Below are 22,283 nucleotides of genomic sequence, written 5' to 3' on the forward strand. Positions count from 1 at the left end.
AATACATGGACATGGTCTCAAAGCAGCATTACAGAAGTAAATATATTACGTATATACATATAAAAAATATGAAATAAGTCCCTATACGTTTATCCCTAATGAGCAAGCCAGAGGCGACAATGTAAAGGAAAAACCAGTATGAGGAGGAAACCAGTTCTTTATCATGGGGTTTGGGCATAGTGTAATAAAAAGAAACTGCCAGTTTATGTGGCCTCATTTTTAATCTTGAACTGTATTATCCAATGCAATGCAAGGAAGCATAGCAGGTTTTTTGGGGTTTTTTAATCAGTAAATAAAATTGGAAAAAATATTAAAAAATATAACGTTATAAATATATTTGGACATTTGTCAGTAAACACATCTTAAAGTAACACGGAACATATTCCCCCCCCCCCTACATTTTTTATTAATAGAGACAGCAGCTATAGTAACATACTGTTTAACTTTCAGTTTATTGTCAATTATTTATTAAATTCAACAGATCTTTAAATTCAGGAACAGGCATAATTCCTAAAAAAAAAAAACATACTGTATTTCAGGCAAAGGAGATGGATTGTGACTGATTAAAATGCTAGAACAAGATTTGCATGTATACCATATGCATGTTCTTTGAACTGATATTCAAATGAAGGCTTTGTGCTTTGGGCTTTATAGATGCGAACTTTCTATTTGGTGTTTGGGGGATTTTTTTTTTTTTAAGTTGATTCATAATGTTTGTTTATAGGATATGCTTTTGATATGAATATGCTGTTCTCTTAAAAATCAAATGACTACAACGCTGAAAAAATATAATCACTGTTTAATAAGAAAATACACATTTTTGTGCTCAATTGTTTCACAGTGGTATATAAAAAAAAAAAATGCCATGAGCATTCATTGTCAAAACATGCAGGATAGTGATTTTTTTTTTTCTGCAGGTGATCATGTAATAATACTACATCACACAATAAAAAAAGAAAAGAAAATCAATACCCCTGTACCTCATTCTGTATGTACAAACACTGTAAGGCGCTTTAAATAAAACTGGAGATGATAACATATACTGTAGTGCAATACCTCAGACGGTGAAATAATTGTTAGAGTACCGTGTTGACTAATAATCTAGTCAATTTAACATTAAGTACCCTTAGTTTCCAAAGTGTGGTAAAGAAAAGTGATAACTGACAAATATAATCAAATCTGATTAGTAAAAGTCTTTCCCCTTTTTAGCAGTGTGTATTTTCATGTGTCACGATCAAACAGGACCACGGATATGGAGAATACTTGTACATTTTTGGATAAGAGCAAGTTAAGTACAAGATCAGAATACCATCATCAGACAGTTATGGAGAATAGACATATTTATATATACTGTATGAACAAATGTATTAAAACACCGGAATTGTGTAGTCACATTCGGTTTTCCATTATAACAATGCCCCTGTGCACAAAGCAGGTTCCATGAAAACGTGCTTTGCATGGTACGAGAGGAAGATCTTGCGTGGCCTGATATAGAGCTCTTACATCAACCCAATAGAACACGTCTGGGATCATTTGGAAACACTGACTGCACCCCCAGGCCTCCTCACCCTACATCAGTACCTGACTTGACTAACACCCTTGTGGCTGAATGAGCACAAATCTCCCTAAATACACTCCAAAATCTAGTGGAACATCTTGCTAGAAGAGTGGAGGTTATTATAGCAGAAAATGCGGACTAAATGTGGAATTGGATGTTCAAAAAGAATCTTATTAGAATCTTATAATCAGGTCCACAAACCTTTATCTATATATTGTGTATTAAAAAAAGGGAGGGAAATCTTAACTATGATTTATTTTACAGTGTAGATCTCAGTTATCCAATGTTCCTAAAATGCTGAGATTTGACACATGAGCTGTTTTAAACTTGCCATTCTGCTTTAGACCCTGTTGCCAATCACCCGTTTTCTGATTGTAAACATATTCACAATTCTTCCTTTGACATTAAAAGTGCTTAAGCTAAATCCCTCTTATTTTTAATACCCATCATAAAATGTCTCCTTTATGGATTATCATATTATAAACACAGTAAAATAAACACACACACACACACACACACACACACACACACACACACACACACACACGGCATATTACAGCTGCACAAAATAAAACAAAATGTTTCCTATCTTTTCCCCCCAGCTTTTATAAGGCTATAATTTGTGCTTTGGCCTTGATATCATATAAAGTATATTGCTTTTACATTTTGTCACACATTACACATCAATCCAGCATGGGAAAGTCTTTGACGCTCGAAGTCAGGAAGCAGGTACCTGGATTTATTGGATCTCGAAGCTTAAGAATTCCTGCTCAGGTTCTGGAGAATCCTAATCAGTTTCCTTTGACATTTCACAGCGCTGAGAACAGGAGGGTCAGGTGTGTCGCTGTGGAACTCTGACCACATGACTCAGCTTTATGGCCATCTGGAATACAAGTCCTCAAAAACTGGATTAAAGACCTCTACATGATACGAGTGGCAAAGGCAATAAAAGCTGAGTGGTAATGACCCTGAGTAAAATAAAAGGTAAATCTAATACATTATTTAAAAAACTAAAAAGTTCTAAAAATGATAATGATTGCTTAAGTCACAGTGAAGTTGTTTACTTTATGTATATTCATTATAATATATTTACTATTCATAAACATTAGCCCTCCTTTTTGGGTGTGAGGAAGCATTTGTGAAAAAAAAGTGAATCACCTAGAAATCTGATGCAAAATAACAGGACTTGCACTTCAGATTTCACAGTGAATTTGTACCACAATTCTAACAAAATTAAAACACAGGGCATGGAAGCCAAAACGTATCTGTTTAGTCTAGTCCTGTTACGTCTCGAGTTAATGTCTACAAAATCTTTGATCAGGCAACTTCTTACCCATTGACACTACAGACTGCTTATAAAATCTGAACATAGTTGGCAATCTTGGTGATGAGGTGCAGATTCTTTAGGCATCTTCGCTGGAGATGCTGTGTTTCTCCTCCTGATTCTGGATGACATTCGGGGCCATGGAGGAGCTCACGTTCAGGTAGCCAATCTCCGATGGTTGAGAGGTGGCCAATGAGACAGACGTTTCCAGGCTTTTGACGTGCTCGCCCACTTTAACCCTGCAGATGGCATCCAATAATCCCCACGAGTCGCCGAGCCCCAGCTTTGGACTTTTTATCAACATAAGATGGCAGAATTTTTGTAAGACAAAAACTATATGATTACTAAAACTATATGATTGACACCTCATAAAGCATTAGACAGATTCATCAACAGCATAATGATATTGGAATGCATATTTTTCACTGTTTTTCCCCCCACACTTTTTTCTTTAAAAATAATTGCCAAACTATACAGCATTTAGATGTAAGCCTCATATACAACAAAGATTTGCAATGCCTTAAAATGAAAATTGTCCAGTTACAATGCACATCTGGAAACAGCAGCTAATGTGACATCTATCATTTTCCTATATATGTGAAATTTGTTTTTATAAATAAAGGCATACCTTGATGTCAGGAAGAGGCCATCAGGAAAGGAACCAGAGGGAAAGAACCTTTTAACCTCCTGTCAAATATATATTAAATATTAATATGAATCCATTCCAACTATTTTAAGGACATTTATACACAGGCAACATTAATTAAGCTTTACCTCCGCATTACATACTGACTGAAGATTTCTCAGTGCACGTTCTAAAACTCCGATTTGGTTTGCCAGCATCAGGGTTTTGTCCTGAAGCTGCTTATTCTCCAACTCCAAGAACTTCACCCTATGAAAGAGAGATGAGCAGATCTTTATCAGGAATCCTTAAACAATGATCTTAATGAACTGAAAAAAATGTATACCTCTGCTTAGTGTCTGTAGCGGTGCGCATTCCGTTGTTGCCCATCTCCTCAGCCTCGTTCATTCTCCTCAGCAACTCTCGTCTCTCCAGCAGGAGCTGTTCATTCTCCTCAGTCACGGTCCTAATCCAATGCTTTTCCTTTCCAAAATGGAACAAAAGGACAAAATATTGCACTTTGCATATTTTTGAATTTCGGAATATGAGAAAGACACTCTTCTCACTTTCTCCGACAGACTCAGTGCAAGTGCTAGATCATTCTCTAGCATCTGGATCTTCAAGTCTCGCTGAGTGGTCGCCTTCATGAACATCTGCTTCGCCCTGCGTAGCTTGGATTTATGTACAGAATGTTTTTCATTGTATCGCCTAAAAAGAAAAAAAAAAAGGGGACAATTTAAAACACAACTTTCTACTGCAGCAACGATTAAAAACCTTGTGAAATCAAAATTATTAGTATTAAATAAATACAACATAAAAACAAAACAAAAAAAACTGTGAAATTCACTAAAAGTTTTCTTTATGACAAAAAGATAGATATAATGTCAGAAATGATTTACTCATTTTATATGATTTTATCAAATGGACACAATTTGGCCAAAAACTTTTGCAGACACCTTTTGCAGACACTTTTGCAGACACATTTTCCGCAGACTCTTGCCACACAGTTGTACAGGAGTTCTTTACATGCTGTAGCATTACAGTTTTCCTTTCATTTTTTCTAAGGTACAGAAACCAGCATGATATTTACACCTGTGCACAAAGCAAGGTCCATGAGGATATAGTCTGCCAGGATTTCTGTGGAAGAACTTGAATGGGCAGAGCTTTGACCTGGACCCTACTTAACACCTTGGCCTCACATCACTAATGATCTTGTGGCTACCGTATTTTCCGGACTATAAGCAGCTACTTTTTTCCCCACGCTTTGAACCCCGCGGCTTAAACAACGAAGCGGCTAATTTATGGATTTTTCCCGGGTTTCACAAACTTCAAGCCAAAACATTGAGCCCCATAACATTAGACCAATGAAATTGCCGAACGGGTTCAGATGAAACAACTCTTATATTAAATCAGATGCGCTCCCACTGAATCGGGTCGCACCACATCATAAATATGGATAAGGTTCCTCCGACGTTTGACCTGCCGCTCACTCGGACTGTCTACAGGAAAAGTGAATCATTCGTTACGCTGAAAACAACCGGGCATGAAAATACACACTTCACCTGTGTTCTGAGCTGCACGGCATCGGGAGAAAAGCTTCACCGATGATGATTTTTTAACGCACGACGATGCCAAAAGATAAACTCCCGAGAGAATAGTTGTGAAAGGAAGGAGGAAGACAGTGAACAATGAATTTCTTGGTAGGCTACTGTTTAGATACACGCCGTGTAACAGACACTGTCTTTCGTTAAAGCCTGTGTAAAGTTCATTAGTTTCAATGTGCGACTTATAGACAGGTGCGGCTTATTTATGTTCAAAATAAAAATCTTTGTAAAATTCAGTGGGTGCGGCTTATATTTGGGTGCCCTTAATAGTCCAGAAATTACGGTAAACCCAAATAGCAATACGCCAAAATCTAGTTTAAAACTGTTCTAGAATAGTGGAGGTCATTATAACAGCAAATTCCAGCAAAATCATGAATGGGATGTCCGGGGGAAAAAAATAAATATGGACATGAGGGACATGAGTGTCCATAAACATTTGGCCTTGTAATGTACATGCATACATGATATTTGTTTATGGTCCCTACCTGATGTTGGTATCAAGCTGCTGAAGAATATTCTGCAGTTCCTCCTGCAGCCTTTCTGACTCCTGCTGGGTGGACATGAGTTGCTCCTCCAGGTTATGGCAACTCTTCTGACTGAGGCTCTGCTGCAGGAGGAAACAGACAACAGCATGAAAAACTGTGACTAAAATAACTCGCATCACAGATCACACCATGCAGAGATTTACAGCAGCCAGCTTCAACTAGCTGTCAGCCCATTAGGTCTGCCTCATTAACACTCATCTCCGCGACACCACAGTGGTAGACGGGACCCCTAAAAAGCCTTAAATAACAATCACGCTTCTGATGAATAAATATATAAATAAATAACCAAACCTGCTCCTTGGCAGAGCTCAGCTCGTTCTCAAGCACCGCCAGCTTTGTCTCTATCTGCTGGGTGCGGTGGGAGAGCTCAGAGTTAGTGCGACCGAGGGTAGCCTCTTTCATCCGCAGAGAGCGCACCTGCTGTTGCAGCTCTTCTTCCCTCTGCTCCACTAACTTCCTATCATCACAACAACAGGGATAAGTCAAAAGCATGTTGTGAACACTAGTGTTTTGGCACTTATTCACATATTAAGTTGTTGGGATTTTTAACGCAACACATTTTTTTCATATGAAGTTGAATTGTGTGCCTCTAAGTTATGGTATGTCTGGTGGTGAGCTCACCTTTGGAGCTTTTCTTCCTGCAGTTTTGCTCGAAGGGCAGACAAGTTATCAGACATGTCTCTGGTGTCTCTTTCTAACTTGCTGGTCTCTCCTGCTCTGGCCTCCTCCAGACGCAGCTGATGCAGAGCGTTTTTCAATTGCTGCTGAAGCTCCAGCACCTTCGAAACAAGAACAGCATTAAGTACATATTTATATAATGTGAGCAATAAGCAGCTTTTTTAAAGCTCAGCACTAACCTTCTTGTCTGCAACAATAACACGTGCTCTCTCAGCACTGAGCTCCTCCCGGAGGCTACTGCTGCTCTGTCGGTTTTGGCTGTTCCTGGCCAGTTCCAGGTCCAGATCCCTTGCTCTCTGCTGCAGCCGCTCCAGCTCTGTTGCCTGTGCTGCTGCATTGGTTTCCAGCTGTGCCAGTTTGGCCTGAGCCTGCTTCAGCTCGGCACACAGCTAAACACCACAGAGTTGTTATTCAGCTTAGCACAGCACAAAAGAGGTACAGCAGAATGATCGAACTGCCATCATAAAGATTTAGGGGTGCAAAAATGAATATTGTTTTGTGCTCAAATAAACAATTTCCTAATGATCTTGATGAGTGAATTTTACCACTCAGCATCTGATATGGCTAATAGTAGTTCAATAATTAACATGGATTATCTTTTAAATAAGCAATCAGACTTAACCATATATTCACCATGAATTCCTATTAGAAGTACCTTTAACTTCTCTTGGTCCAAAAGTGCATTATGTCTCTTAAGGTCAAGATTTTTCTCCCTCTCATAACGCAGCTCTCGTTCAGCAGATGTAAAGAGGTGCTGGGTCCTCTGCAGGTCCTGCTTAAGCTGCTTGTGCTCCTCGGCTTTCTGCTGCAGGACAGAGTCCTGAGCCTGGGAATAGATTCAGAACTAGAATTGAAACAGAATTCATATGAAAGTACCATAATATGCATGTTTCTAGTGCCTAGGTAATATGATTGTAGCTGTGTAAGGACCTTGACCCGGGCCTGAGTTTCACTGATCTGAGCCTGCAGTGCCAGCTGGTGCTGACTAGCCAAAACTCGCTCGTGCTCCAGGGTGGTTTGCAGCTTACTCATTTCTGACTTCACACAGATCACCTGTAGAAGCAAAACACAAGCACTGGCTTAAGGCTTTCTTTCTGTGCAAGCTTCCAAAAAAAAGCACTTAATCCCATATAACCTTTCACAAATTAAACAACCATTGATTTAAATCTTACATACACAAATCTACCCATAATATCTGCTGTAATTGACATACTGTGCTAAAGTTTACTTCACACATGCAAGCCAAAGCGGCATTCTCGGCTCAGTTAGTGAATTAAGAGACTTGCCTGGCTGAGCTCGTCATCGTTTCCTGTAGAAGATTTGGGATTAGGGTCATGTGTTCTCTCCTGCCTGACAGCGTGAAGCTGTTCTTTTTTGAGCTGCAGTTCCAGACCAAGGCGCTCGGCCTGGCCCTCGGCTTGCAGCCTCTCCTGGGCTCTGATACTCAGTTCAGCCTGCAGCGTCATCACCTGCCTGCGATTCTCTACCATCTCATTCCTAACACACAGCACAACACATCCACCGCTGAAGTACTTTTACTGCATAGTTAAAATTAAAAAGATCTATTATTTTATAAATGTCTTGCTTCACTTGAAGTGACAGACATTTAGCCACTTAATTATAATTATTTCCACACACTAGATAAAGCAGTTATTAATGAAGAGCCATATGCACATTTGCGCAGTGCTCGAATTGAGGGGGGGGGGGGTCTGGGGGGATCCGGGTGCATGTAATAAACAGTCACTTGGGAAGACTTTTTTGAGGGGTAATTTTCACTTTCTGTCTTTCTACTATATTTATTTACTCCATGTCAAAGGTTTTGTATTTAACATAAATTACTAATTTTTTATTATTAATAGGCCCGGTTATGCGGAGGTGCTCGGGCGAAAGCATTCCTCATTTGAAGCTATTAGCCTATATTTGTGGAAAGAATTTGGCAAAAATCCAGTACATATTTAAGTTTTTTCTTATTCTTTCGGCTTCTCACATTAGGGGTCGCCACAGCGGATCATCCTCCTCCATACCCCCCTGTCCTCTACATCTGCCTCTTTCACCCCAACCACCTGCATGTCTTACCTCACACACATCCATAAACCTCCTCCTTGGCCTTCATCTTTTTCTCCTTCCTGGTGGCTCCATCCTCAGCATTCTCTTACCGATATACCTCATGTGCATTCTTTTCACATGTCCAAACCATCTCAATCTCGCCTCCCTCACCTTGTCTCCAAAACGTCCTACATGCGCTGTCCCTCTATTAAACTCATTTCTAATCCTGTCCATCCTTGTCACTCCCAATGAAAACCTCAACATCTTCAGCTCTGCTACCTCCAGCTCCATCTCCTGTCTTTTACTCAATACCACTGTCTCTAAACCATAAAACATAGTTTGCACTCAAAAACCTGACAGAAACCACACACACACACACACAAGAGGACTCAATTAGAGCACTACACTTGCTACATTTGCACCATATGCACATTTGCAATTCCTCAGTTGCACACGGATGTATAATGTGCAACACTTTCTAACTTATAGCGCTCCTTACCTCAGTGTGCCATTTTCTTTCTCCAGTTTACACAGCTCTGATCGCAGCTGTTCAACTAGAGCATTAAGATGTTTCACCTGCTCCCTGCTGTCTCGCAGGTCTTCCTGCACTTTGCTGCCCTCTATGTGCTGTGCCAGATCGTCCTGCAGCCGTGACCGAGCGCGCTCCAACTGGGCCACCTAAAACATCACGTGCAATTAATAACCACTTCATGTTATCTGTTTATGATTTTCTGTAAACAGGCTGATATTTAATGGCAAGTCAGTTATTAGTCAACATACTGACATCACCTTTTCTTCTAAAATTCCCTTTTCTCCCTTTATCTGTGTGAGGCTTGCGTTGAGGGATTTCCCTTGCTGGCACTCAGCCTGTAAGCTCTGCACCTCAATGCGCAATTTCTTCAGCTCCTCGTGCTCTCTCTGCAGTGCCTGAGGACAAGAAGTCCATATTCTGTATATAAATCAGTGTACTCTTTAAAATAAAACAAGCATTTTTTTCCAAAATTCTATTAGAACTGTATTGTACACTAGGTGTGAGTCTCACAGGCAATTTCAACACACACCATTGAAAAAATGGATAGAAATGAGCTGTTTATTAAAAACTTTTTTTTTTAATAGAAGCGAATATAACTATAAACTATAAAAAGACAAAATAACATTCTTTAATTAAGAAACAATTATTGGCAACCTGCTGCAGCATAAGAAAAATAAAACAAATCAACCATGTTTTTTAAAAAACAACAACAGCACATCCTCACATTTTTTTCTTTACATATTGATGAAATTCAACAAAAGTGAGTATTGAGTTAAGGGTTTTTCCATTGCCTTCTCAATTCAATATAATACAAAACATGTTACTGTAAAATGTAACTGTGGTATCTGTGGGAATTGTACTTACCCTACAAATATGGTATATAGTGCATATAGCATGCATTATATATATATATATATATATATATATATATATATATATATATATATATATATATATATATATATATATATATATCACACGTACATATGAATTTTCTACTTATTTACTTTAAGGCTTTTACCAGTAATAAATGCGTTTAAACAATTTCAATACAATATAAATGTTGCCTGTTTCATTACTTGTTTTTCTTTTTTTAGAGCAGACTGGGCGACTGTTAAATCCACTTCTAAGCGTTTTCTCCAGTCCTTCTCCTCAGCAAGCCGATTCTCAAGAAATGTCAGCCTCTCTTGAACACCACCTTGTAGCTTTGGATTCAAACAAGTTACATAATCATTCACATAAATACGATGTCTTAACAAATGCAAAGTGACCACTTGACATTTTCAATCTGTATTGTCTGGTAACTAGCAAAAAGAAAATGGATATCTGATATGTAAAATCCAACACTGAGTTTATTATGAGCACAACAGAAGGGAGTAGGCTTAGTAATGGAAAGATGGTTCAATCGACAATCTCTCCATTTTTTACTCTCCACATTTTTCATTTACTCTATTTCTGCTTGTGACAAAACATTAGCAAGCTACAAAGTCACGTCATAATCATGTCTTCCTCAAGTCATAATCTGAACCTCCATAGTTTTACCCGATCATGTAGTGTCCATTATCTACAAACAATAAAACGGAGTGCAGCTACCTCAGAGATCTCTTTAGTCTGATCGCACTTCTCCACAGGTCTCTTCACATTTAACTCTGCCTCTATGTTTTTAATCTGCAAAGACAAATTTCATTTTCACTTTCTCCCAAAGTGAAACGAGAATTATAATTGTAATTAAATGAGTTAATTGTAAAGTGTTCTCCCAGCACTTTCTTTGCGCTGACCTTTCTCTGCAAGCTGTCCACCTCACACTCGTGAGACTCTCGCTCCTCTTTCGCGTTGTTCTGTGCCTCCCCCAGCAGTGCTTCTAGCTCTTCATTTCTCTCCACCAGCTCCTCATATTCTTGCTGCAGCTTCTGCAACCTCCTCTCCAGCTCACGAAGACGGCAATCTTTGTCCTCCGACTCTCTTCGACACCTACTCACAAACACAGACAAATACATCCGCAAAGCTACGTACAGAAAAGTACGATCAGAAAATAAGTGTGATGGAATTCCACAAACAATTTCCTTATACAGCAGTTTTATACAGCAATCAGTCAACTAAAACTCATAAGCTTTATTAAGTATTTAATAAGTTTTTCCAGAGCATAACTGATTACCTAGTGCCATGCTGTTGATCATGCAAGTTTACATTCTTTTGGCCTGGAAATAGCTGGAACAGAGCTCTGCAATTTTCCTTATAAAGTAACGAAGTATTGGTGTAACCGTACACAAAATTTACGGTTCAGAACGTACCTCAGTTTTTAAGTCATGGTTCGTTTCAATTTCGGTACAGTTAGGGGAAGTATTGTAAAACATAAAAATGCTTGTCGTTTTTTTTTTAACATTGTTTTTATTCATTATTCATTATTATTAACATCTTTGAACATCAACATTAAAATTATTTTTTTTTTAAATAAATGCCTGCTTGGTTTAATTTAAATATATATCAAATCAAAATAGAATAAATCAAGTTAATACAATACAATTTGTTAGTATTAAATTGGCACAAATTAATTGTTTAAATAAATTAAATTTGTAATTAAATAGTTTACATTTGTTAGACCCCATTTGAGTAATACAGACGTGTATATAAGAGTGTGTCGTGTTTTTACATTTAATACACATTTAATATATACAATTTTCTAAAGAAATTTTCTACTTATTTCAGGGTACTTTAACAAATGTCTGCATTTAAGAAATACACAAGATGGTTATTAATTTATCCATTACATTTATCAATTCATTCCTTCCATGCTTCCTTCATTCACTCACTCCCTCGATATGCAGAATTTGTCAGGAATTTTCCTCTTATGAGAAATTATTGAAGCTATAGATTAAATGCAGAAGAATCCATAATCACTAGACTATCGTAAAAAAAAAGATTGGTGATGACAGAAAGTAATCGATTTCGCACATGCGCAGTATAAATCATATTTCCGGTACAGATCAAGAAGCCACGGTGACAAAGCGCCCAAAGTGCGAGGTGGAGACTAAACAAACTTGCAGTCAACCACTTAATATATTTGTGAGGGAACATTATTTTAAGCATGTTCCGCACGTAAAACTGAAAGGGTAAAACCGAAAGGCCCTATAATGAAGTATACAGAGTGGTGGCTCAGTGGTTAAGGCTCTGGGTTACTGATAGAAAGGTCGGGGGGTTCAAGTCCCGGTATTGCCAATCTGCCACTCCTGGGCCCTTGAGCAAGGCCCTTAACCCTCTATGCTCCAGGGGTGCCATTTCATGGCCGACCCTGCGCTCTGACCCCAGATTCTGAGCAAGCTGGGATATGCGAAGATCAAATTTCACTGTGCTGTAATGGTTATGTGACAAATAAAAGTTATTCTTCTATTCTTACATTCTTTCAACAGACAGGGTAGGAGGAAGCAAATTGATTATTGGTGTTTGCTATGGAACTGCAATCAACACAAGTAAACAGCTCAAAAAGATTTTAACTGCCCGTTTCTATCTACCAAAATATGACTATTATTACCTTTTATGGAGTTGATCCTTTTCATTATTTATCGGTGGACCTGACTGTTCTGAATGATCAGCATTTCCATCAACCTAAAACACATTATTTGGTTTGTAGGCTAGCTTTGTTCAAATGTAATAATAATAATAATAATAATAATAATAATAATATTTTGGCAAGCACTGAATTAAGAAAAGTAAAAAATGGAAGCACTTGTTACAGTAATTCACCTGTACAGATCGAGGAGATCCATGATCCATTGCAGGTTTGGCTTCACAGTTGGGATGTATTTTAAAATTCTCAATCTGTAGAGACAAGACAGTGAAGAAGTAAAACCATCCCTAAATGTTTCAAAACCCATTAATGCAACTTATTAGTCTATATCATATTCTACATAAGATGTTATAGGAAAGAAAAAAATCTATTCAACCTCAGAAAGGTAGCACTCACAATTCTATAAAGAAATATAACATACCATTTTCAAAAGAGTCTTCCTCTCAGAGTCCAAAGAGCGTACCCTGTCTCTCAGTGCACGAATCTCTGTATCAAGTCTCTCATTGTGATCCTTTGCCTTCTGTAGCTCCACCATATCTGCCAAAGAATTATGTTTTAAAAGCAATGATATTTGCTTACAGCATCAAAAGTATTCAAACTTTTAAACAGCTCTTACCACACTGCTTTAACTGTTCTACTTCCTGTTTTAGCCGTGCCACTTCCTCTCCAGTTGTCTGCAGGTCAGGACCTAACATAAACCCAGTGCATCATTTACACATTTACAATTATAATAAACTGTATAAATAATGAATAAGCACAAGTATGGTAAAGAGGACAATTCAAAACTTGTGCCTCTTCGTGATGCACTCACCACAAGCTTCCTGGGTTTTCCGAGCCAGATCTAGCTCGTCGGTTAGGTGCCGAATCTCCTGATGAGCCATACCGAGTCTGCAGGATGCTTCTTCGAGATCCCTCTCAAGCTTCTTCCTCTCAGTGAGCTGCTTCTCAAATTCCACACTGTGGGTCTAAAGGAAATAAATGGCATTTACACCTCTGTGGTTGTTAGGAGTCAGGTCAGCATCCATGCAGCTCACCATGCATCTGACACACTGAGGAGTCTGAGTGAAGTTCAATGGGGACCATGCTTTAGTGTGAGCAGAGCTGAAAACAGCCACTTCGGGCTCATACACCAGCTATATCTGTTTACATGCAGCCTAATCTCATGTTAATAACATATGTAGTTGCCCAAATGGAATAAAAACAATCATGTGCCTACTTCACTTGAACTACAATTACTATCCAACAAAACAAATAGAATCTATACACTAGCCCATTAAATAGAGGAATAATCGCCACAATGGTTCTAATAGCTTTCATAAACTGAATACCTTTTGAGAATAAGCACAATGCTTATACAATTCTGACAGAACTCACAGGTTGACATGGTGATGTAGATTCTAGTGTCATATTTACATGCATGCTAATTTGGTTCTAAATGTATTATGGATAGAAAGTCAGAGTTTTACAAAAATGTAGGCTGTGTTTAGGTTCATGTAAGCACATTCCAGATCTGTAATTACGGTTCCCAAAAGGATCTTAAGCATATAAACACAGCCAATAAGAACCAATAAAGAGACAAAATATTCTTAAAAACTAAGTTCTAGCGGTTAGACATGGAAAGACATGCCAAAAGCTGCATACATTCCGTTTATTTAGGGGTGTCAGCTGAGCAAGATCCGCATAGCTGAGAGAATACACATTCCTCCTCATAATTAAAGTTTCAGGCAAGAGCAAATACAGCAGTCATGGCAACATACAAGAGGGAGGCTCTGTGCCATTTTTGTTGCCTTGTGCACACCAAAAAGCTTCCTCCATGGACTCTGAGCTGCAGATTCTTTTTCCTTGGAAATAAAATTCAAGATGTAGATTCATAAAGGCTTGCGCATTTTTCAGACTTACTGACAAAAAAAGAGCATCTGTTCAAATGAAGGTTTCAAATAGAGAACAGCCAGGCATGGAGCATGAACTGAGATTGAAGTGGCCTCACCTTGGTCATACTCTCTTTCGTGATCTGCATCATTTCCTTTTGCTGCCTGAGCTCCTCCTCCAGGGTGTGCCGGATGTGGTCCAGTTCCTCCTAATTCCCATTAAAGACACCAGGCAAATGACCAATTCAACCAGAGTTCATTCTAAATTATATTCTAAACTTTAGGTCAAAATGTGTGACGCTCTCTGTTTGTTTCTGGTACCTGTAGGTGGACCTCTCTAAGGTTGCCTGTGAGGGTCTGAGTATCAAACTTCCTCTCTGCAGCTTCCAGCCTCTCTAGCAATGTGACTCTTTCAACCAGCAAGTAAGCGACCTGCTCACTGGAGCTGCTGTTACTGATTTCCGCCAAGCCTTCCTGCTCAAGCATCTCCATCACCTCTTTATATTGGCACTCTGCAAAACATCCACAAGCATTTTTTTTTTTGAAAGCTTGTGCAATGTAATGACAGTAATGTTTACCTTTTCTAAACAGTCTGAGGGTAGAACAACTTTGAAGTCTAGAGACTCAACTCAGTTTACTTGTATAGAGCTTTTTACAATCTATTATACGGTCACAAAGTGGCTTTTCATGACTAAAACACCTTAAGAAGAACCAGACAAAAAAGGAGCCATAAAATTAAATAAGTATTGAAAGCCTTTGTATTTGCAGCAAGTACAAGTCTATAGAATTGGCTTGAATAATGTCCACAATGTACTGGAAATTTTAGCCCCAGATAATAAGAACTGTGATTTTTACATTGGCAAGTCCAGGGTTTTAATTTGTATAACCTGGTGATTTGTGCCCAAAACTGGCAACCAACAGAAAAAATACTTTTTTCTCTTTTTTTCCCCTCAAACTATGCAAGTAACATTTTAAATATGTTCTTTAAAAAACAATGAATGTATAAAAATCACTTGTTTTGTAAGCAAGTGAATGACTGACACTTCAGTGCGTTGATTAACATTTTTAAAATCATATAAAGTAATATAACAATAATAATAATAATTTTTTTTTAATCCCCTCAGACAAAGAAACAAGGTTAATCCAAGAACTGCTTCCATGTTGGGTTTAATGCATTGATGCACACTAAAATGAGGATGTCACTTTTTTCCACTCACCGCTTAAGTTGCTGTAAAATGAACTTCAGCCCCAAACTCGTTTGTTCCATTATGAAAATGATTATATTAAAGTTAAACAAGTCATATCAAACTTAATTAATAGCAGCCGCTCAAAAATAATTGGATTGAGTAAAAACTTGTAGACACAACATTTTAAAAGACTTGCCTTGCTGGTGCTTTATCTGCTCGAGCTCAGCCCGGAGCTGTTCATTGTCCCGTTCATACTCAGCTGTCACACACTCGCGCTCCTCCAGCATGTTTCGAATATGCTCCACATAACTCTCCACCTATATGACACAAACACCCTGTTTTACATTGCTCAACCTTTGGTGATGATCTGTTTATTCTCTGTGCAAAGCAGAAAATTGTGAATGCAAAACAATGTATTATAAACAACACTATGGTTGCAACAAACATTCATATATTTAACTCAATGACAGTATTTTCTTCAATACTCTCTCTTGTTGTGTAATTTAATCAAAATGTTTCCATGGAGATCTCTTTTTAACATATGAGCTGTTCATTGTTTAACAGTTCGACGCTCTGAACTGTGTGACAGAAGCAGCGTGAAAGTGAAGGTCAAGCTGATGACAATGTACTATATGTGGGAACTTGTAGCTCAGTAGCTGAGGCTCTGGGTTACTGGGGGATCAGGGGTTTAAGCCCTGGCAACGCCAAGATGCCACTGTTGCCACTGCCTTTAACTCTCTCTGCTGTATACTGGCTGACCCTGTGCATTGATCTTCCCAATATGTTGGGATATGCAAAGAAATAATTTCACTGTATTGAAATGTAACAAGTAAATGCATCTATGTATATTGTCTAAGTGAGAGATCAATGGAAATGAATCTTCAGGATGACATACCTAAATAGCAGACACAATAAAGTTAATGTAGGGATGCACTTTTGTAGTGATTTGTTGAATTTACAATTATTTCTAGAGATGTTATAAAATACATTTACCACAAAAGCTAATTAATGTGACGGAGACAGAATTCGCATCACAACTCTGTAGAGGGAGAAAATGGAGAAGGGAACGAAAAAATTTTTTATTAAAAACTGGTCATTAGAATGTAATTTGATAATCATCTATAATTAAGGCAAGCATTTCAGCTTGATGAAAATAAGGTCAAAGTTTAAACAAGATCATTGAGTAGGTTAAATTTGGACTGAATTGCATGTTGTCCCACAAAAGATTATTTAAATGTAATATCTTTTATTATTGTTGTTTAATACATTTTTCTAACATTAAAACTCTTAATAGAATATTCAAATATTCAACTATTGTCTGTCAACTAAAATAAAAGCCATATAACTTATAGTATCAGTTAGAAACACTGTAAAATCATGATCATCTCACTTTGTTAAGAGCCAAGCCCATATAATCATGATAAAACGTTGCTGTAGGAGGGGATCATTAACTGATCATTAGCTATGCATTACAGTGGCTCCTGAGCCTGCCATCTGGACACTCACCTCTTTTATCTCGTTGGCCTGCTGTTCACGGAGAGCCTGTAGGTCCTGTGCGGCTGAGGCTAGACTGCCCTCGCTGCTCCGGAGCAGACGCCACAAGTGGCACTGACGCTCGTCTGCCGAGGCCTCAGGCGGGATGCCGTCCTGCTCCAAGCGCATGCAGAGCTCCTTCAGCTCGGTTTTAACCTTGACGAGAAATCGAAAGATGCTTGTTCACACACCAACAAGCCATCGTTCATAAGAACTGAAATTGTACCCAAGACCTGGGTTAGTCTATACACCAAGATAAAGACAATCTACACATTGCATTGTGCAAAGCAGCTAAGCTGTATTATGATGAAGTTTAGAGGTCGGAGATCCAATACACCCTCTTGTCAATTGTGCCACAAGCATCTGGTGTCAAATCGCACACAAGCCTTAACCATAATATCGCAATATCATCAATGCTTTCATGCATAATATACAGTGGATCAGGACAAAATAAATTAAGTGTGATCCAACATGGATCCAATGTCAATGTTTTAGGAGTCCGCTATCAGAGCATCTGTACACCAATATGCTGAATTTAAAGCTGCCATGAAATGACCTGATTTAATATGTCGATGTATTTCTTTACAGTAAATCAAGAAATTGCCCACTTGTCTATCAAACGCATTCAGGTCCCACCCTGAACACCAACCCGGGTGGATAAATAATGAAAAAATGTTTAACTGTTAAGGATTTTTTTTTTACCCCCACTCTATGCCTGTCAGTGACAGATGGTGATGGAGACTGTCAGGTTCATCACAAAAAGGCATGTGGCATGTTCTCAATCAATCTGAGCTAGCAAGATATTCTTGAATGCAACAAAAATTGGAAACAGTATTTCCACAGGCACAATGTGAAGGAAACTCAGAGGACTTAGACTAAACAGCTGTGTAGCCTTAAGAAAACCACTTATCAGTGAGGCAAATCAGAAAAAAAAAAGGCTTCAATTTTCTAGGGAGCATAAAGATTGGACTCTAGAGCAATGGAAGAAGGTCATGTGGTCTGATGAGTCCCTGATGCACCCATCATGCCTAGTGCCTACCGTACAAGCCTGTGGGGGCAGTGCTATGATCTGGGGTTGCTGCAGTTGGCCAGGTCTGGTTTCAGCAACGTTATGTGCCCAAAGAATGAGGTCAGCTGACTACCCGAATGACCAGGTTATTCAATCAATGGATTTTTTTCTTCTCTGATGGCACGAGCATATTCCAAGATCACAATGCCAGGATTCATCAGGCTCAAATTGTGAAAGAGCGGTCCAGGGAGCATGAGATCTCATTTTCACACATGGATTGACCACCACAGAGTTCAGAACTTAACCACATTGAGAATCTTTGGGATGTGCTGGAGAAGACTTTGCACATCGATTCAACTTTCCAATCATCAATACAAGATCTTGGTGAAAAATTGCTGCATCTCTGGACAGGAATAAATGCTGTGACACTGCAGAAGCTTATCGAAACAATGCCACGGCGGATGCATTGGAGCAAACGCTAAATACAAGAATCAAGTCAGCAAATTACTATTTCATTATTTTGCTGTATGTTTCTCCCAATTAGATTGGAAGCATTTTCTGCATTTTATTTCATTTCATTTCATTTTTTCTGCAAACTGGCAGACAGAAGACTTCAGAATTGAGTTATATCATCCATAAAGATAAGTGAGCTTGTTAAATAAAGATAAGTAAGCCTCCACCCTGCTCGTACATTTAAACAGTGAGATCATGAACAGATCCTATCTTTATTCACACTACGGATTTTCCATCACTTTTTAGAGGTTAATCTTTGTGCCTTATTGTTTTTTTTTTCTCTGCAAATTCCAATGTGAGCTTCTGATTCCTACTGCTACAGAAATTACAGCAAACAGTGGATTGTGATACCTTCACTTCTGCCCTGTAGAGGTTGTTGGTGTGGTATTTTGTTTTTAGATTTATATTCACAGTTCTCATAATGTTTCTGTCATCATCTAACCTAGTTTCTATGGCCAGATCTGTTCAATGTCTGGTTGTAGGAACAACAGAGCTTTCTTTCTTTTTCCAAGACATTTTGTAGTACAGGAAATGCCTAATCGCTTCGCAATGGCTCTGATAAATGTCTCCTATTGTTCATAACTTTTAAATGGCTTGTTTTTCTATCACTGACAGCTCTCTGTTCTTTGTGTTGGTTTATCTCTTTTAAAATATAAAATAATAGTTTTTACAGGTTTTTACAGGTGAAGCACAGCACCTGAACCAGACATTTTAAACTATCAATTGCTTAAAGAATCCATCTAACAGGGCACATCAGGGCAAGAAGTAACAAGTCTCATGTTCCAATATCACTTGAAAAATGGAGGGTTCAAAAAGAAATTCAGATGTAAACAACAGGTCATGAAAGTTGATATTCTGAGGTATTCAGTGTACAGCAAAACCAAAACGAAACAGTTGCAGTTTAATAGATTGCATGTCCTTGAAAGCAATTAAATAGAAAACCTAAGCCCAGTACTGAATGAGTATTCAACATTTTTAATCATTTAATGAACTATAAACCTGAAACTAGAATGTTTCCTAAGCTTTTTTTCCCCCTAGATGTCCTATTCTAGAGATAAACAACAAAGTTGGTCAGTATTGACATTTGATGTGACCTACTATACCGTATATAAGTATAGAGAGAAAAAAGGGGCAAAAAAACAGACACTGACACAGATCGTCTAATGTAATACAACAATTTGTGTTTTATTTTTAAGCAGCAACATATTCAGCAATACCTCCCTCTGTGAGCAGACATTCGGTCTGAAAAACTGTGTAAACCGAGATATCGGATTCTCATCTACATAATATGTAGAGTTTGTCAGGAAGCAAACTCAAGCCCAATATGGAAAAACTTGCCTTTAATTAGAAATCACTGACATTACAAGCATATGGCTGTATTGCTTAGAGCTTGAATAGCTGTATTAGGCTTTGGACTCTATATTTTTACTTCTATAGACTATTTTTATTGTACTATTAGTTTTCCCTAAAGTAGAAAACCTTACAAATAAACCACGATTAAGTTATGCAAGTTACAGATGAATGTTTTATTTTGTTTGTTTGTTTTTATTATGATATCATAAATGTGAAGAACCAATGCAAATCATATTTTAATTTAATGCAGTTTGGTATAATGAAATCAAGTCTGATTTTTGGCCTTTCACAAAAATAAATAAATAAAAAAAATAAATAAAAAAAAAAAAGTTTGGGCACCTCTACCCTATTGTAAAGGTGTTTAGGTTTGTGATGATTATGAAACTCAAGCTCTCATGATGTTTGCAGGAGCACTTAAAGAAATCAGGAATGAACTGATCCATACATGAGAGAGAAAAAAAGCATGCAAACATTTCCTACCCGTTTCTGTTCCATGGCCAGCTGAAGTCCAGGCCACTCATCACCAGTAAATCAGCTCACAGAGCAGTGAGAGAAACATCATCTCAGCATGAAGGGTCCAACATTTAATATCCCAAGCAAGCTGATCAGACATTCTCCTGAAAATCATCCTCTATATGGCACACAAACTGCTACAGCTCCTGCACACACTGTATAACTAGTGCAACCGTAAACCTGTTGCTCATCGTCCTCAGCTTTTTTACAGACATTAACACAAAGCCCTCCGAGACGTCTAGTGTTACAGCATAAACCTGATCATGCAGATATAAAGCACATATACGTTCCTGTTTCAGTGCAAACACCGCTATTTGTCGTCACTGCTAACAGTATCTAGCTCTAAAGCTAGCTAAACTTGGTACAGCTGAACACTTCGAACCTAACACAACGTATTAGCAAGCTAAAAAGTTACCCATGGCTTCATAACTATTCGTCACAGCCTACAAAATCTTCAGAAATCAACTTAAACAAAAAAAATAAATACATAATATCAGGTTATGCGGCTAGCACTGAGTGTCAACAGTGCAGAAGGATCGCGGTGGCCTGCTCCATATCTTTGTAAGGAGCTTGGGCCAAGCACCTTGGTAACGGAACATACCATAGAATAGGGGAGGGAAGTGATGAATTACTTGTTTTCCAAAAACAAAAAAAATAATCATCTGTCCAGCAGATGGCGACAAAGTCACTGCTATGCAGTCCTAACAAACCTCTAATGGACGATACCATCTATTTTCCTATAGATCCGATACCTTCAATTTCAGTATCATCGATATCGGTACCATTATCAGTATTTTTGAAAACTATAATTTATTTGTACGCAATAAAATAAGATGAATTGACTTCTTTTGTGCTGCATTTAGTTCAAAACGTTATTATTCAGACTAACTACATTTCCTTCCTATTTTAAGTTTTCATAAAGGAACAAAAAAAAGTCAACCTTTTTCCTTTCAGCCTGCTTCTTTTTAAACTGAACTCCTGCTTTGTTTTTTTAAACAAATTCTATTAAAAGTACAGATAATGCAGTCATCCCAATATATATGACTGAGTGGCGGAATGCTGACTTGCTTGTACAATGTACGGATGTACAGCGAAGTTCCTATACTTATGTTAGATATATTTTAATCCTACTTGTATTAAAAAAAAATCTCCCTGTACTGATCTATAGTGTAGTTAAATGTGAGAACCAAAGCTCTCTGTACAACACAGATATCAGAAATACTGATACTCTGGGATCAATCCACATCCCTACTCTCATAGTAATCTTGGGACAAAGTGATGACCTTATAATGATGGTGATCTTATAGTAAAGGTGAGACAAAGTGATGGTGATGTTCTAGTAATAGAGAGACAAAGCTTCTTGAAGCATTGAAGCTTTACAGCCACCTTCACTGTGAGCGAAAGGTTTGGAATATCTGACCCCTAGAACCTTGTGTGCTTATTTAGCATCCCATTTCAGATTTATACTGCTTTGATTTTATAATAACCTCCATGGATCTGTGAAGCCTTCAAACTCGAAATTTTGAGCATAGGGATTTTCTTATTCAATAAAAAGAGTATTAGTGAGATCAGGAAGAAATGCAGGGTTCATCCCAAAGGTGGTTAGTGGGGTTAAAGTGCAGGCCACTCAAGATCTTCTACACCAAACTTCACAAACCCTTCTGGGGCCTTGTCTTGCCTATGCTGGAATAGGTTTGGCCTCTTTAGTAGCAGTAAAGGAAATTGTACATCTTAAACAGTTAGGATGTACACAATTTTGTGATTACAGTTTGGGGAAGTCACACATATCTTGGTCATGTGTCAAAAAATCCTTTGGCCATATAGTGCATTGCA

General features: G+C 38.1%; 1 protein-coding gene across 6 annotated transcripts; it reads right to left on the reverse strand.

The window, feature by feature from the left end:
• Positions 1 to 779: 779 nt before the first annotated feature.
• Positions 780 to 21,027, reverse strand: ccdc30 (coiled-coil domain containing 30). Of its 6 annotated transcripts, none has more exons than XR_014538137.1 (29): positions 20,418 to 21,011; positions 17,036 to 17,218; positions 15,726 to 15,846; positions 14,664 to 14,854; positions 14,462 to 14,551; positions 14,232 to 14,315; positions 13,286 to 13,439; positions 13,091 to 13,162; positions 12,896 to 13,011; positions 12,651 to 12,725; positions 12,439 to 12,512; positions 10,688 to 10,880; positions 10,503 to 10,577; positions 9,989 to 10,114; positions 9,167 to 9,304; positions 8,877 to 9,055; positions 7,618 to 7,828; positions 7,262 to 7,384; positions 6,987 to 7,157; positions 6,511 to 6,720; positions 6,275 to 6,432; positions 5,945 to 6,110; positions 5,594 to 5,715; positions 4,071 to 4,212; positions 3,851 to 3,987; positions 3,657 to 3,774; positions 3,511 to 3,569; positions 2,902 to 3,172; positions 780 to 2,441 (listed from the first exon to the last, which is right to left on the reverse strand). XR_014538137.1 is itself a non-coding variant. In XM_083570617.1 (28 exons), exons 1-28 carry the CDS (start codon positions 20,430 to 20,432, stop codon positions 2,962 to 2,964), a joined length of 3,714 nt encoding a protein of 1,237 aa, XP_083426743.1. In that variant the 5' UTR covers positions 20,433 to 21,011; the 3' UTR covers positions 780 to 2,961. The 6 variants fall into 6 exon arrangements, 2 of the variants coding, with proteins under 2 accessions (XP_083426743.1, XP_083426744.1); XR_014538139.1 differs by having other exon boundaries at positions 2,324 to 2,455; XR_014538136.1 differs by lacking the exon at positions 14,232 to 14,315 and having other exon boundaries at positions 2,892 to 3,172; positions 20,418 to 21,027.
• Between the last annotated feature and the right edge of the window lie 1,256 nt (positions 21,028 to 22,283).

The sequence above is a fragment of the Silurus aristotelis genome (genome assembly GCF_946808225.1).
Source record: "Silurus aristotelis genome assembly, chromosome: 19".
NCBI lineage: Eukaryota > Metazoa > Chordata > Actinopteri > Siluriformes > Siluridae > Silurus > Silurus aristotelis.

Bases quoted from the DNA above. Each gene is read 5' to 3' on its own strand.
- ccdc30 (XM_083570617.1), bottom strand. The intron at 10,578-10,687 runs GTCAGCGCAAAG...TTGTCTTTGCAG, and splicing joins TGGACAGCTTGCAGAGAAAG to ATTAAAAACATAGAGGCAGA. The intron at 6,111-6,274 runs GTGAGCTCACCA...TTGTGATGATAG, and splicing joins CAGGAAGAAAAGCTCCAAAG to GAAGTTAGTGGAGCAGAGGG.